Source organism: Lissotriton vulgaris, chromosome 6, assembly GCF_964263255.1.
Source record: "Lissotriton vulgaris chromosome 6, aLisVul1.2, whole genome shotgun sequence".
NCBI classification, from domain to species: domain Eukaryota; kingdom Metazoa; phylum Chordata; class Amphibia; order Caudata; family Salamandridae; genus Lissotriton; species Lissotriton vulgaris.
The window spans coordinates 1228135680-1228148901 of record NC_141694.1 but is presented as its reverse complement, the minus strand read 5'-3'; the positions used below and the strand labels follow the sequence as shown (position 1 = coordinate 1228148901).

At 47.6% G+C, this 13222-nt stretch overlaps 1 protein-coding gene across 1 annotated transcript in view; it reads right to left on the bottom strand.

The window, feature by feature from the left end:
• Nucleotides 1-13222, bottom strand: part of SYNJ2 (synaptojanin 2) — a 745535-nt gene that overhangs the window by 106843 nt on the left and 625470 nt on the right. Inside the window, exon 18 of the mRNA XM_086927319.1 lies at nucleotides 7064-7181. Within this exon, the coding sequence (XP_086783445.1) occupies nucleotides 7064-7181 (118 nt within the window). The remainder of the gene's footprint in view (nucleotides 1-7063; nucleotides 7182-13222) is intronic.

Genomic DNA, 13222 nt, shown 5'->3' with positions numbered 1-13222 from the left:
CGGCCACTATAGCGCATGAGTTTGTTCAACCCAGATCTGGCTTTCTTTCTTGTCCTCCTCTCTCCCTAGAGGAGACAAATCTTATCCTCGATAATATAAAATCTGGTTCCCCGTTGGACCCCTGTCCGTTGGAAATCTTGAAGTCTTGCAGGGAAGTGATTCTGCCTCCCCTTCTGGAGGTGCTTAACCTTGCCATCACTGAGGGTGTTTTCCCCTCTCCTGGAAACTGGCAGTGGTTAAGCCACTCTTGAAGAAAGTTTCTTTGGACCCCAGAGTCTTGAAAAATTTAGCCCTATTACTCTACTACCGGCCCCTGCAAAAATATTGGAAGTCCATCTCAATCATCATCTTACCACCTTTCTTGATGACTCGAACTTGCTTGACAGTTCGCAGCATGGCTTCCGACGAGCCCACAGCAAGGAATCCGCCCTTACTGTAGTGGCCAATAACATCCGCTCGAAGGTCGATAGGGGCCATAGAACTCTTTTGGTCCTACTCGACCTGACGGCTGCCTTCGACACCCTGTCACCCTTTGTCCTGGTTTCCAGGCTAAGGGAGATAGGTGTCGGTGGCCTCGTCCTCAGTTTTCTAGCCTCCTTTCTCCATCAAAGGGAGCAGAGGGTGAAACTGGGAGATTATCTGTTCCCTTCAATCCCTGTGCAGTGTGGGGTCCCCCAGGGATTTTCTTTAAGTCCCATTCTCTTCAATATCTACGTGGCCCCACTTACCAGGGTAGTGAGATCATATGGGTTTGAGGTGTTGTCGTATGCCGACGACACACAAATCATGGTCTCCCTAACACAGTCAGTGAATGACTCTGCCCTCAACTTTAGATCGTGCATGGAGGCCGTTTCCCGCTGGATGGTCCAAAACTTCCTAAAACTGAATGGAGAAAAGACCGAGGTCCTGATCTTCGGGGGTGGCCAGGATAGCTGGTCTAAAGACTGGTGGCCGGATTGCCTTGGGGACTTGTCCTCTCCCTTCCCACTTTCCAGGAACCTGGGTGTCCTGATTGACACCGCACTTTCCTTTGACCGTCAGGTCAGTAGGACAGTGTCCACCTGCTGCGGTATCATCAGGACCCTCAGAAAGATCGGACCTGATCTCTCTCTTGAGGCAAGGAAGCAAGCCACGGTTGCTCTGGTCTCAAGACTCGATTATTGTAATGCACTGTATGCGGGCATGAACAAGAGTCTTGTTTACCGTTTGCAGATGGTCCAGAACGCCGCGGCCAGGCTGGTCCTTAATCTTCCTAGGCTCCCCTCAGTCTCCCTGGCCAGGAAAGATCTTCACTGGCTGCCCGTTCAGTCCAGGATCTCTTTCAAGCTTCTTTGCCTTGCCCATGGGGCTATCTATGGGTCCGGCCCAGAGGGCATTAGGTCTCTCTTAGTTCCCTACCTAGCCAGCAGTGCCCTTTGGTCTTCCATCAAAAATCTTCTAGTAGTCCCTAGATTTGTCAAGGCAAAATGGGGAGGCAGAGCCTTTTCCATACTGGTTCCTAGGCTCTGGAACTCCCTCCCCTTTCATTTGTTAGGACAACCATCTTGTGCACTCTTCTGAAGGGATCTGAAATCCTGGCTTTTCCCGAGAGGCTTATTCTTAACCATGGACCCGGTGTTTTGAGACCCGACGCGTTCATATCTGTTTTTACGTGCCTTGATGCCCTTAGGCTAAATTGCGCGCTACAAATCCCCATTCATTCATTCATTCTGGTCACAGGGTCGACATCCCACGAAGCCATCTCCAGGCTGGCAGAAATCCAGTTGCCCTGTGTTGTGGTCACAGGCCAATCCTTCCGGAGTCAATAGCTCATCCTCTGAGAGTCCCAGCACCTCTCTGACAGCACTCCAGTGTTTAGTGACTTTGTGCATTGGGTCTTGGTCCCAGGAACCACACAGCGGCGGTGATAGAGGCTTTAAATCTCTGGGCTACCAATGTGCCTCACCAGGCTTTCTCTGCTGTTGTGTGCTTTTGTTACGAACAGGAGGCCAGTCATTTGGCTCTTAGAGTCTCTAGGCTTTGTTGGGCTCTGGAGAGAACTACTCCTTGAGCAGGACACACAGGAAAAGTCCCTCGCTTCTCTAGCCACCAAGTGCAGCCTTCAGCTGTCCAGGTGCTGGCCCCTCTGTGCAGCAGGGCAATCCTTCTTCGGTCCTCCTTCCAGGTCAGTTAACATTTGAGGTAAGGGTTCCAGGGGTGCCCACTATATAGTTGGAAAATGTCCCTGGGGTAGTATGCGGTTTGTAGCCAATGGGCTAACCAGTTCCTTCCTTCCTTCCTTCCTGGTCTCCACTTCCGGTGGAGTGTGGCGTTGGCCATCCCAGGATGCACCATTCTGCCCACTCCCAAGATGGTGAGGACCTCACTAGACCACCCCTGCGGTGTGGCTGCCTCAGGGTTACATGCCCCTGGGAATTACGGTTTTGCAACTGGTTTCCATTCTCTGCTCCCCGTGACAGCCTGTCTGACTAAACAATCGGGCCGCCCTCCACCAAATGTTACCCATTTGCCCTTCAAAGGCAGCTTCCCTTTGAAGCCTGCTTTTGGGCTAAAATTCATGTGGCTTCCTTCAAGAGGGGGGTAACAACTCCCTCGCCCGCAATCCCTCATTGCTCCCCTTCCTGAGAGTTGTTGGCATACCGCCCCAGGAGGGCAGAAAGCTACCTCATGGAACAGGCTACATGTGTGCCTGGGAAGGCACAGGAGTTTTAAAGGCAACAAAGTAGAGGCTTTGCAAAAGCTGCACACAGCAACAAGGTACATTAATTTCGATTTGAGATTCAAGTCGTGCTTAATGTACCAAGCTGTTTGATACCTTGGAATGCCCACTTTGGCCGCACTTTTCAGGAGTTAGAACGGCTGAGGGGGCAGTGTGTAAACCTGCACATGCCTATTCGGAGACCAACCCTGTCCGCAGTAAATATGGCAGTCTTGCATTTTTACTATCAGGACATGTAAACTACATGTCATGCCAGTATCATATATTGCACCCTGCCCTAGGACCCGTTACGCCTGTCAAGGTGTGACTTACACAGCTGCAACGGAGAAAAGGAGATTTTTTCACTGCTTTTGATGGTAAAGTCGGGCCATCAGTACAGAACTGCTCTACCAGTCTGCAGTGGTGACCAGGAGACTTGTTTTACTTGGTGGACCTCCAGGGTGGCACAATCAGTGCTGCAATTCCCTGAGGTACCCCTCTAGCTTACGTGCCCTGAGTACCATGTACTAAGGACTTACAGTTAAGTTAGACATTTCCCTTTGGATACAGCCAATTCAACATACACTTTACGGGGTCAGCGCACTGACACTGAAGTATTAGTTAGCAGGCCTCAGTGTACTCAGAGTAGAATAAGCCAGCAGCATCAGTAAGAAAAACTATTTTACCAAGCAGAGAGAGTACAAAAAAACGAAAGAAACACTTGGCTAACTGAAATGTGGGCCAAAAACAGTGGCGGTTACTTCATGGGGGCGTTTGGGCGCCGCCCCCCCTGTTTTCTCGCCGTGCGAGAAGGCAGAAACAAATGGTAGTTATTGCCTTAATATAACTACCATTTGTGATTTGTTTCTGCATTCTCGCACGGGAGAAAGCAGAACTTCCTTCCTGGTTTAGAGCTGAGTCAGAGTGGGCGGTGTGTTACTCGAGGGCAGGGGGGAGTGGCTTGGGGGAGTGGCTAGCCCACTGTTGTTAATACTGATTGTTTGGGCACCATGAGGCCGCCCAAACAGACAGTATTAACTACAGTGGGAAAGCCACTCCCCCAAGCCACTCCCCCTGCCCTCGCGTAAAACCACACACTCACTCTCCCTTTTCTCTCTGTATGCTGCTGCAGCAGCATACAGAGAGAAAATGACGTAGCCTGGGGCAGCCGGCCGCCCCAATCAAAATCGCAGTGGTGGAGGGGAGGGAGTCTGCCTGCTGCGCCGCCTTCCTGTGATGACGTGCTGCAGGACTTGAAAAGAGGAAGGCGGGAATCGGGAAAGAGTCTCTCCGGACGGTGAGTTTATTTTTTTTTATTACCCGTTCCTATTTCATTTAAATTCATACTTTTCCATTTGCTTTTCTATTATTGAGAGCCGATTCATGTTCAGGGAGATTTATCGTGTCTCCGTAGAAAAAAACCGAAGATGTATGGTTTTTGCAGCAAATGTTTTGAAACTGGGGTTCTGTTCCTGATAATTTTTTTTATTTAACATTGATGTTATTTATGCACATTATAGCAATAATTTTGTGGAACATTTAAAATAGTAATTAATCTGTTCCTGCAACAATCTGCAACAAATGCTTTACGATGTTCACCAAGAACCGTGACGGACAGTATAATTTGTGTTGTCACAGGCGTTGATAAATTACAATGTATATACTTTGGTTGATCGTACAATTTATATAAGTTTGTGCCACAGTAAGAGCAAAGGAATGTGTTCATGGGGCAGCGGTGCTGAGACCGCTCCTCTTGGTAGAAGTGTGGTCACTGTGGTGCTTTGTGTCACGTGGACGTCTCTCCCCCACCACAGAGACCTGTGCGCACAAACCATGCTAATAGGGCTCCTTGAGCGATGCCCCAAAAAACACGACAGCATAATCTGTCTTCTAAAAGTGCATAAGGTAAAAGGATCTAAACCCCTGAGCCCATGGCTCTGCTCGAAGGGAAGGGGGGAATATACAGAGAAAAGATAGAAGCCGTCATTTGTGGGCATTGCAGCTGCTCCAAAATTGCAGTGCTTGTGTCACAGCAGAAGCACGGAGGCTCGCGCAGCATACAGGAGTAAGGGACACAGTGCTTTGCTTTCCCTTTTCTCCTCTTTGTACATCAACACCATTTCAGTACCCATTGATGCAAGGTGTGATCCTGGTACAATCACATTGCATAATGTTTCATATTCGCCAGTGTTTGTGGAGTGATTTGGTGTAACCCTGTAGCAGAGAATGGGCAGGAAATAGGCAGACTTAAGGGGTTGTACCTGTATTGATGTTTAACAGTGCACCATTTTATAAAACGTGCAATATGTTAATGGAAAAGTAATGGTTATATTTATTTAATCATATTTTAATGCCTCATACCCCTAACTACCTCCCGGCTTTTAGAATGCAGTGTGGGGTTTCAGAGATAAAACCTTGAACATATGAGATGGAAGGGGGGAGGAGGCTGAGTGTCTGACTATTTGTCTGCATTATAATTCCTATTATAAGATCCGTTTGGGTGTCTGCTTTACAGTTTCAAGACTGAGATGTGTCTGCTTGCTAGTTGTGTATTTGTCTACTTGGCAATCCCCAGTAGAGAGGTGTATGTACACCTGTAGTGAGCATGGGTCTCTGTGGAGCTGGGTGAAGGTACAAGAGCAAAGCTGTGTGAATTGAGGGGAGGGGAGGTGCAGTGACCGATCTGTTTAATAGGCCCAGCCAGCACTAATTGCTTTATTAACCTTCCTGTTTCCACAAATTTGCTTAAAAATGCACTGTTTGTCCACTCTTTTTTCAAACTTTTCTTGGTGGGGAAGCCCTCAAACCCCACGTAGGTTGTTCGACCTCGCTCGCTATACTCGCTACCCGTAGTGCAGTACAACAATAATGTTACGCCACACCACTTTCAAATGTCACCAGCCGCCACTGGCCAAAAATACACATACATTGCTGAAGACGAATGAGAGGATGACATTTTATTGAAAGGGACATAATAACTGCATTTGTGAAAAATGGAAGAGTACTATTCAGTAACAAACCGTGCATGGAGAGACAAAAGGAGAGGGCATGCAGGAGCAAACTGAGGAAAAGGGCTCCAGAGACCAGTCAATCCAACCCTGTTGTATTTATGTATGTGTTATTTGTGTAGCTTAAACCTAGCCTAAAGGCACCGGAGTCCTGTACAGGGTTAACGGCAAGCATACAGTCAATGAGTGATAGGAGAGGCAACTGGTTTGAGGCAGCAGAAGTCTATTATTACTGTATCGTGATGTAGTCTTCTTTAAAGAGGTGCATCTTCAACTCTTTCCTGAAATGAAGAACCTTTGGGGAGGTGCTCTTGAATGGATGAATGCAAAGTTGGAAAAGACCTACAGCCTCATTTTTAATTTTTTTACAAATTTTAGTCTCCAGTCTGATGGTGTTCTGGCTGCAAGTGTGCCGAGAGCCACCAGAGTTGGTGAGGATGTCTGCAAGATAAGTGGGGTGTTAATCGTGATGGCTTTGTAAATGATGCAGTTGGTTTTGAAGGTATTGTGGAACAGCAGGCAGAGTCAATGGAATTCCACCAGGACACGGGTGATGTGATCATATTTCATCAGGCCCTGGAAGAGAATTGCTGCAGTATGATGGATTTCCTTCATAGAGGCTAATGTGGAGTATGGGAGGCCATGGAACAGGACTTTACCACCATCCAGATGTGATAGCATAATGTCTTGGACAGCAAGTCACTTTCTGGAGGAAACCATTTCACTTTTTTTTGGAAGAGAGAGCCTATACAAGGCCGTGTTAGTTGTTTAAATAACCTATACCACAAGGGTGGTGTCTAATGTGAATCCAAGTGACATGGCATTCTGTGAAAGATAGGTATCAAAGCGGTCAAGGTACATGTCACTGAGACAGATTTGATGCATTTGAAGCAGTAAAAAAATTGAGTCATAACAAGAATTTCAAAAAAACTTTGCGAAAACAAGAGTGCCACTAATTGGGTTCTCATTTAATGAATATCCTGTGAAATTTCCTGAAATCCACATGCGAGGAGTACAAATGCATAGTAAAAAAACATGAGAACATATCGCACAAATATGAAATTCTCCAATAAGGCAACCTTTTGTCGCACTGTAGATACTCAGCTAAAGATACAATAAGACTATTTGCAAAAAAATAGAATATCTATTCTAGAGATCATTTCATCTGGTCTTAAAGGACTTACTAAAAGAATTCCACTATGACAGTTCTGCAGTTGCAAAACCGCTTTTAATGAAAAACAAAACATTGTTGACAAGCCATTCTTAAATACCTGATGTTTTGTAAGACGCATATAAACCTTGTTGAAATTCCTTAAGGCCTAAAGACAGGTTAGCAAAGAACAACGTTTAGTCTTACCTGTGATCAGAGGACGGTAGCTCGGCTCTGCCATAATACATGAGGGCACCTGGCGACCAAGTGTGTTTTGTTTTAGTTCCAAAATCAAAATCATTGTCGATAAGATTGAGGTCTCCAGCTGAAATACATTTCAAAAGAGTGGTAAAGCAATCAGCAACATAAAAAGGATCACATATATACCTTGTTTATAAATTATTTTTTAGGTGTCTGCTGGTTATTCTGCCTTTATGCTAATATAGATCTCTTAAAATATGACATTTGTTGTGGCTATAATATTTTTAAACCTGTGTTAAATGAAACAAACATTTCTTATACTGGCAAGTCTTGAAATGCACATTTGGGAGTTGATACTGTAGTATCGCGCTGGATACGTTCTAGTGTTCAGCATGTTGTCACACACTTAACACCCACCCACCACAGGTGTCATCAGTCAGATGACCCTGCTAAATAAAAAGGGCTGAACGCATGTGCTGAGGGCAGTTAACCAACCATCTACACTGTGTCAGTGTCACCTCATTTTAGCAGTACGAGGGCCTAGGGCCCAAATACCACATTGGCAACGAGGGGGCTGTGCCCGTGCGTGAGCAGCCCAGCAGAAGAATGAAAAAGGGGGAGAGCTGCTGGGTGGTATCACACCCCCCTGCGTGAACGGCGCCGGCCGCTGAGATGCCCGCGCGGCGTGTGATGAGCCCAGGGGCTGCCATCAGCTGGGCAGGAGGTGAGCCCGAGAAAGCAGAAGGTGTCGTGGGGCTGCGAAGCACCTGTGAAGTGACCCTCACCGTGAGGAAGCCGAGCGTAGCCCACCCGCATCGGCCGCGATGACCCACCAGGCAGGCGGCTCGCTGGCTGAGTGAGCGAGGAGCTGCAGGGTAGAGCGACCTCAACCAGCTGGAGGCCCGTGGGAGCTTACCCCGCATCTGAGGAAGAAGGTGAGCCTGCGGCAAAAGGTATGGAGCGTTGAGCTGCTTCTGACTCCACCGCCCCCGGGAGGAAAGCAACCTTGCCCCGAACCTAGCGGGCAGACTCTGGAGGCAGCACCAGCCCTTCTCCGCGCCCCGCGCAGCATGTGGAATGAGAGGCTGCTGCGGGAGGGAGTCTCGAGAAGGAGACAGCGGGCGCCAGTGGTCATACAGACTAGGCCACCGCGAACTGAAGCCAGCCACCGCCCCTCTCCCGCGCAGCGAGTGGTGCTGGAGATGCTGCTGTGAGGGGGGGCAGTGTGAAGTGACGGTGTGCAGCCCGCGGCCGCGGAGACAGGGAAAAAGGCACAGGGGTAGCCGGTGTGCCTCCCCCTCCCCAGCACCACTGGCTGAAACAAGGAGAATAAAGTGACTTACCAAGAGATGGGCGGCGCCGCCGCCGTTCGGTGGAAGGGCCTCCAGCGGTGTGCAGGCTACAGGCTGCATTCTGTCATAAAGTGCCGCCTGCGGTGATGAAGCATGCATAGGAGATTCACAGTGCACGAGAAAAGTCACAGGAGAGAGTGTTGAGGCCCCTGCTGCGCACGTGTGCTCCAGGCGGCATTCACAGGAACACTAAAGTGTCTGCCGTTTGAGGCCATTGGTTTCAAAAGGAGGAAGCACCCGCTACGAGTTGCCCTTCATTCCTCTACCTCCGGGACACCTGCGAAGGCAGGACACAAGGACAAGCACCACGGAACCCAGCGAAGTTCCAGAAAGTAAAATGGCGGGGCCACCATAACAAGCCCTGCATCGCCACCCAGTGTCCATTTGCAATACCGCGTTTTGCCTGACAACATTATTATAGACAGGCCTACAGCAAACAGAAGTCAGCAGTGTGCAACCTAAATCAGCCCATCATGAAAGCTGCCAAGAGCTGGGTGATGACAAAAGGGAGAGACACCACAAAGCAGCAGGAGACTTATAGAGGCCTGTATCCACATCCAAAAAGGGATTTGGTGTACTCAAAGAATGCACAGAGTGCATGTGATCTGATAGCAAAGAGGATGTGTTGGCAAGAAACTTCCCAGGGAGGAACAACAATATCCCTCATGGTGAACATGCCCCGAGGCAACGTGTAACCAATGGAAGAGTGAAGGCTATCTCACAGCTGAACAGAGACTGCCAGGGCCGAAGATTGAGAGTGCGGTGATGCCTAGTGGCCACAGGTAATCACCGCAGAAGCAAGACTACAAGACAGCTGCCCAAAGCAGCAAGTCACGGAAAGGGCAGGAGAGCGCAGTCAGAAGCGCGCCGAAGCACTGCAACTGTGGAGATACGATGGAGCGGTTGCGCTGACCACCAGAAGCATGAAGATTCACAAGACGGAAGAAACCGACCGCCCAGTTGGTCGCAAGGGAGAAGAAGCCGACCACCCCGTTGCTCGCAAGGAAGAAGAAGCCGACCACCCAGTTGGTCGCAAGGAGGAAGAAGCAGACTACCCAGTTTGGTCGCAAGGGAGAAGAAGCCGACCACCCCGTTGCTCGCAGGAAAGAAGGAACCGACCACCCAGTTGGAAACAAGGAGGAAGAAGCCGACCACCCAGTTTGGTCGAAAGGGAGAAGAAGCCGACCATCCATTGGTCGCAAGAAAGAAGAAGCCGACCACCCAGTTGGTCGCAAGGAGGAAGAAGCTGACCTGCCAGTTCGGTCGAAAGGATGATGCTGACCTGCAAGAAGTCAGCGAGCCAAGAAATCTGACAAAGACATCTGACAAGAAGAACGGAGAAGACGTTGGTGAAGAGAACGACTGAGGAGATGTCCACGAAGAGGACCAGGAAGAAGACTGAAGCGAAGTCTAACTACATCAACTAAAGGTCATAAGTAATCAAGCGAGAGAAGGTTGCGACAACAGGTCCAGTCACAGATGGATGTGAAGATTGTTTCCTAGGGGAGGACAAGACCAGGGAGGCCCCGGGAGAGTGCACGCTACACGGGAACGCCTGGTGAGGGAAGATCAACCAGATAGAAGACAACAACGAGTCGCGAAGGAAGGAAGAGAAGACCAATACGGAGTGGCACGATGCCACGACGAAGGAAGAAGAGAGGAAAGGAGAAGAGCAAAGAAGTGTGCGTGACGGAACACCACAACACACACCGGAAGGAGAACACCCAATGGGGAAAAGTGAAAAGATGCATGGACATCCGAACACAGTACCTGGAAAGCATCAACACCACTGGGAGTACACATCTACGTGCAAACCCGAAGATCACCCGGAAACGCCAGAGGCGAGCAGGCCGGTCCATTGGTAACAACCACCTCTGGGATGGAACGGACACAGAACCGTGGCAATCCAAGGGGCAGAGGCCTCAGGGACACCGGGGGCAGCGGATCCCGAAACAAGAGATGGACCGTTGAAGCTTGCTCTGGAGATCCAGGGAGAACAATGGTAGCATGCAACAGAACAAGTGCCAACAACACCCTTTTAATGTGGAGCTTCGGACATGGAGAAGGGACCCTTAGCGACTCGTCCAGCGCGTTTGGAGCGACAAGGCGGCAGCCCACGGGTCCTGTGGAAGCCTGGCAACAAAGGGCCTCCGGGTCGTCCAGTGAGAGGGGACACCCACGAGAGAGGGGTATCCGTCAGAGGGATATTCTGCAACTGCAGATCCTGTTGGAGACAGCCACCAGTTGGAGAAAACACCTCAACCAGGATTATACAGTGGACAGCAGCACACCAATGATCCACCATTATTCCATCCGCACTTTTCACTGACTGCGGTGTCAGAAGAAAGGGACTGTAAAGCACACTTTCATGGTGCCAGTACAAAAGGAGCACATCCACAGGGCACCTGAACATTGGGCCAAGGAGAACTAACCGGCTGCAAGGATACCCTCGCCGGCAGATGACCAGCATCGCAGAGACCATGTGGAAGTCATCTGCATTGAGTTATGTTTGGTTTGCAATTTTGTATTCTCTCCCACAGGTTCGGACTTCATTTTGTTTGGACCTTCATTAAAGTTTGGGAGGGATGTAGTATTGTGCTGGATACGTTCTAGTGTTCAGCGTGTTGTCACACACTTAACACCCACCCACCACAGGCGTCATCAGTCAGATGACCCTGCTAAATAAAAAGGGCTGAGCGCACGTGCTCAGGGCCAGTTAACCAACCAACTACACTGTGTCCTTGTCACCTCATTTTAGCAGTATAAGGGCCTAGGGCCCAAATACCACAGATACATCAGCAGAGGGCTTGTCATAACACACTTGTACTTTAGTGTGAAGTGGGGTTAGGCTGTAATAATTGCAAAAGATGATGGAACAATCTTATTCTTCTCACCTTTGACAATCACTTCTCATAACACAAGTTGTTTACAAAATAAAATGTGTAATTTAATTTTTTTAAAAGTCTTATCTCAAGAATACGTTTCCCGACCAAAATAAAATGACATTCAAAAAGTACTCTAGAGAGACCAGGAACCATTCACCAAATGAGTAACAGGCTGACAAACAAATATCAACCATATTTCATAACGATCACAACTTTCTAACGTGAAAACGCTTCTGAACTGAACATAGGGATTATGAATGCAAGGAAAAACATAATGAACCCCAATTTAACCACCTTGAGGATTACAAATAGCAAAGTACATACACGAAAATTTGGAACTGAAAAAGTTCACTGCCATTGCAAAGAGCAACACATAAACCAGTGTAATGGAACAAAAAAGCTAAAAAGTTACCGAAAAGAATTGCCCAAGCATGTCGCCTTAGTGGACCCAGTGCGAAAATGTGTGCATAAAAAATTCAAAAGTTGTATATGAAAAGCCATTTGTAATAAGAGATAGATAATACAGAGGCTGAGGATGGAGGAGATACACTTGTAATGGCTGAAAACAACAAAAGATGTGGTAGCTACATGACAAAGGGTTTGGCATGAAGGTAGAGGACTATACATGTAAGATAGAGATAGGCAATTGCATAAAATGTTTGTCTGGTCTGTATGTCAGAGATTACATTTCCGGATACAGTACTGATGTAGCTAGGATTACCATCAGGAAGAGTAAAGTTTTTAAACTTCTAAAGAATCTGAAAGCGGGAAGGCTCGTGGCCAATATTGGGTGCCCAATGAGCTTTATTCTAGAGAACTGGACAGATAATATTCTGGTGGCATTACTCTTCGCAACATTCAGGTCGCCAGTATTGCCTAAGACCTGAAGAGGGAGTATTCTCTCCCGTTCACAAGAATGGACCATGGAGGATCGGGCAAACTAGCGCCTGGTAACTTTGCTCAAGTCTGGTATATACATTTTGGCGTAGGTGATCCCTCCCAGAACTGAGTCAGGATTATTAGCGAAGAGGAGCTCCCGCTCAACCAAATGGGATTCAGACCATCAATGTTTACAACAGATTGTTACTTTACACCTTCTTCTTGACTACAGTAAAAATACACAAAAAAATGTGACAACCAATTATTTTGTGACAACCACTTATTTCAAATGCTTGTGGACTTTACGTCTGATTTTGTTATAGTGGAAAGAGAACGCTAAGGTTGCAAGACATGAGCAGTGACTTACGGGACCCAATGATTTGTCAGTGTACTGATACCTGGGTCAAAATACATGCTCCAGATAACCCAAACTGCAGGGGAATTAAACAGCGCTTTAAAAAAAAGTCAAATCATTTTGATTACGTTTTCATGCAAAGTGACAGAAAAAGAATGGTACGAGATACATGATCAGTGATTGAGCCAACGCTAAAGGTTCTTAAATCCTATAATGTGAGGCTGGATTCACCTTAAAATTTTAAAACAGTCATGTATGTGAACAATAATGAAGAGTCACATTAGATAGCAAAACAACACCCCTTCAACTATTATGCTTGGGATTACAATCAAAGGACAATATGCGAAGTGACCTGGTCATTTTGTGTAGCATGTACGGCATTCCAGTATGACCAGATTACACTGTTTGAGAAGTATCTTGTAGGCAAGTAAGAGAACGTAATAGGAAAGGAAGGAGGACAAGAAGGGTGAAGGCCCAGTTAGTATGATTTGTTGCCACGTCTGACCGTATTATAATTCATTTGTAGCAAAACATCTATAGATATTGCAGGTATGTACCCCCCAAATCAGGGGTGATCGAAAATTCTCAACCTAGATCATGTAATTTGACTTGATAGAACTCAAAAGGGCTTAGAGAATTCATTTTAATGCTGCTTGGGAGTATGTTATGGTAAACAATCAGACCATCAATGTAC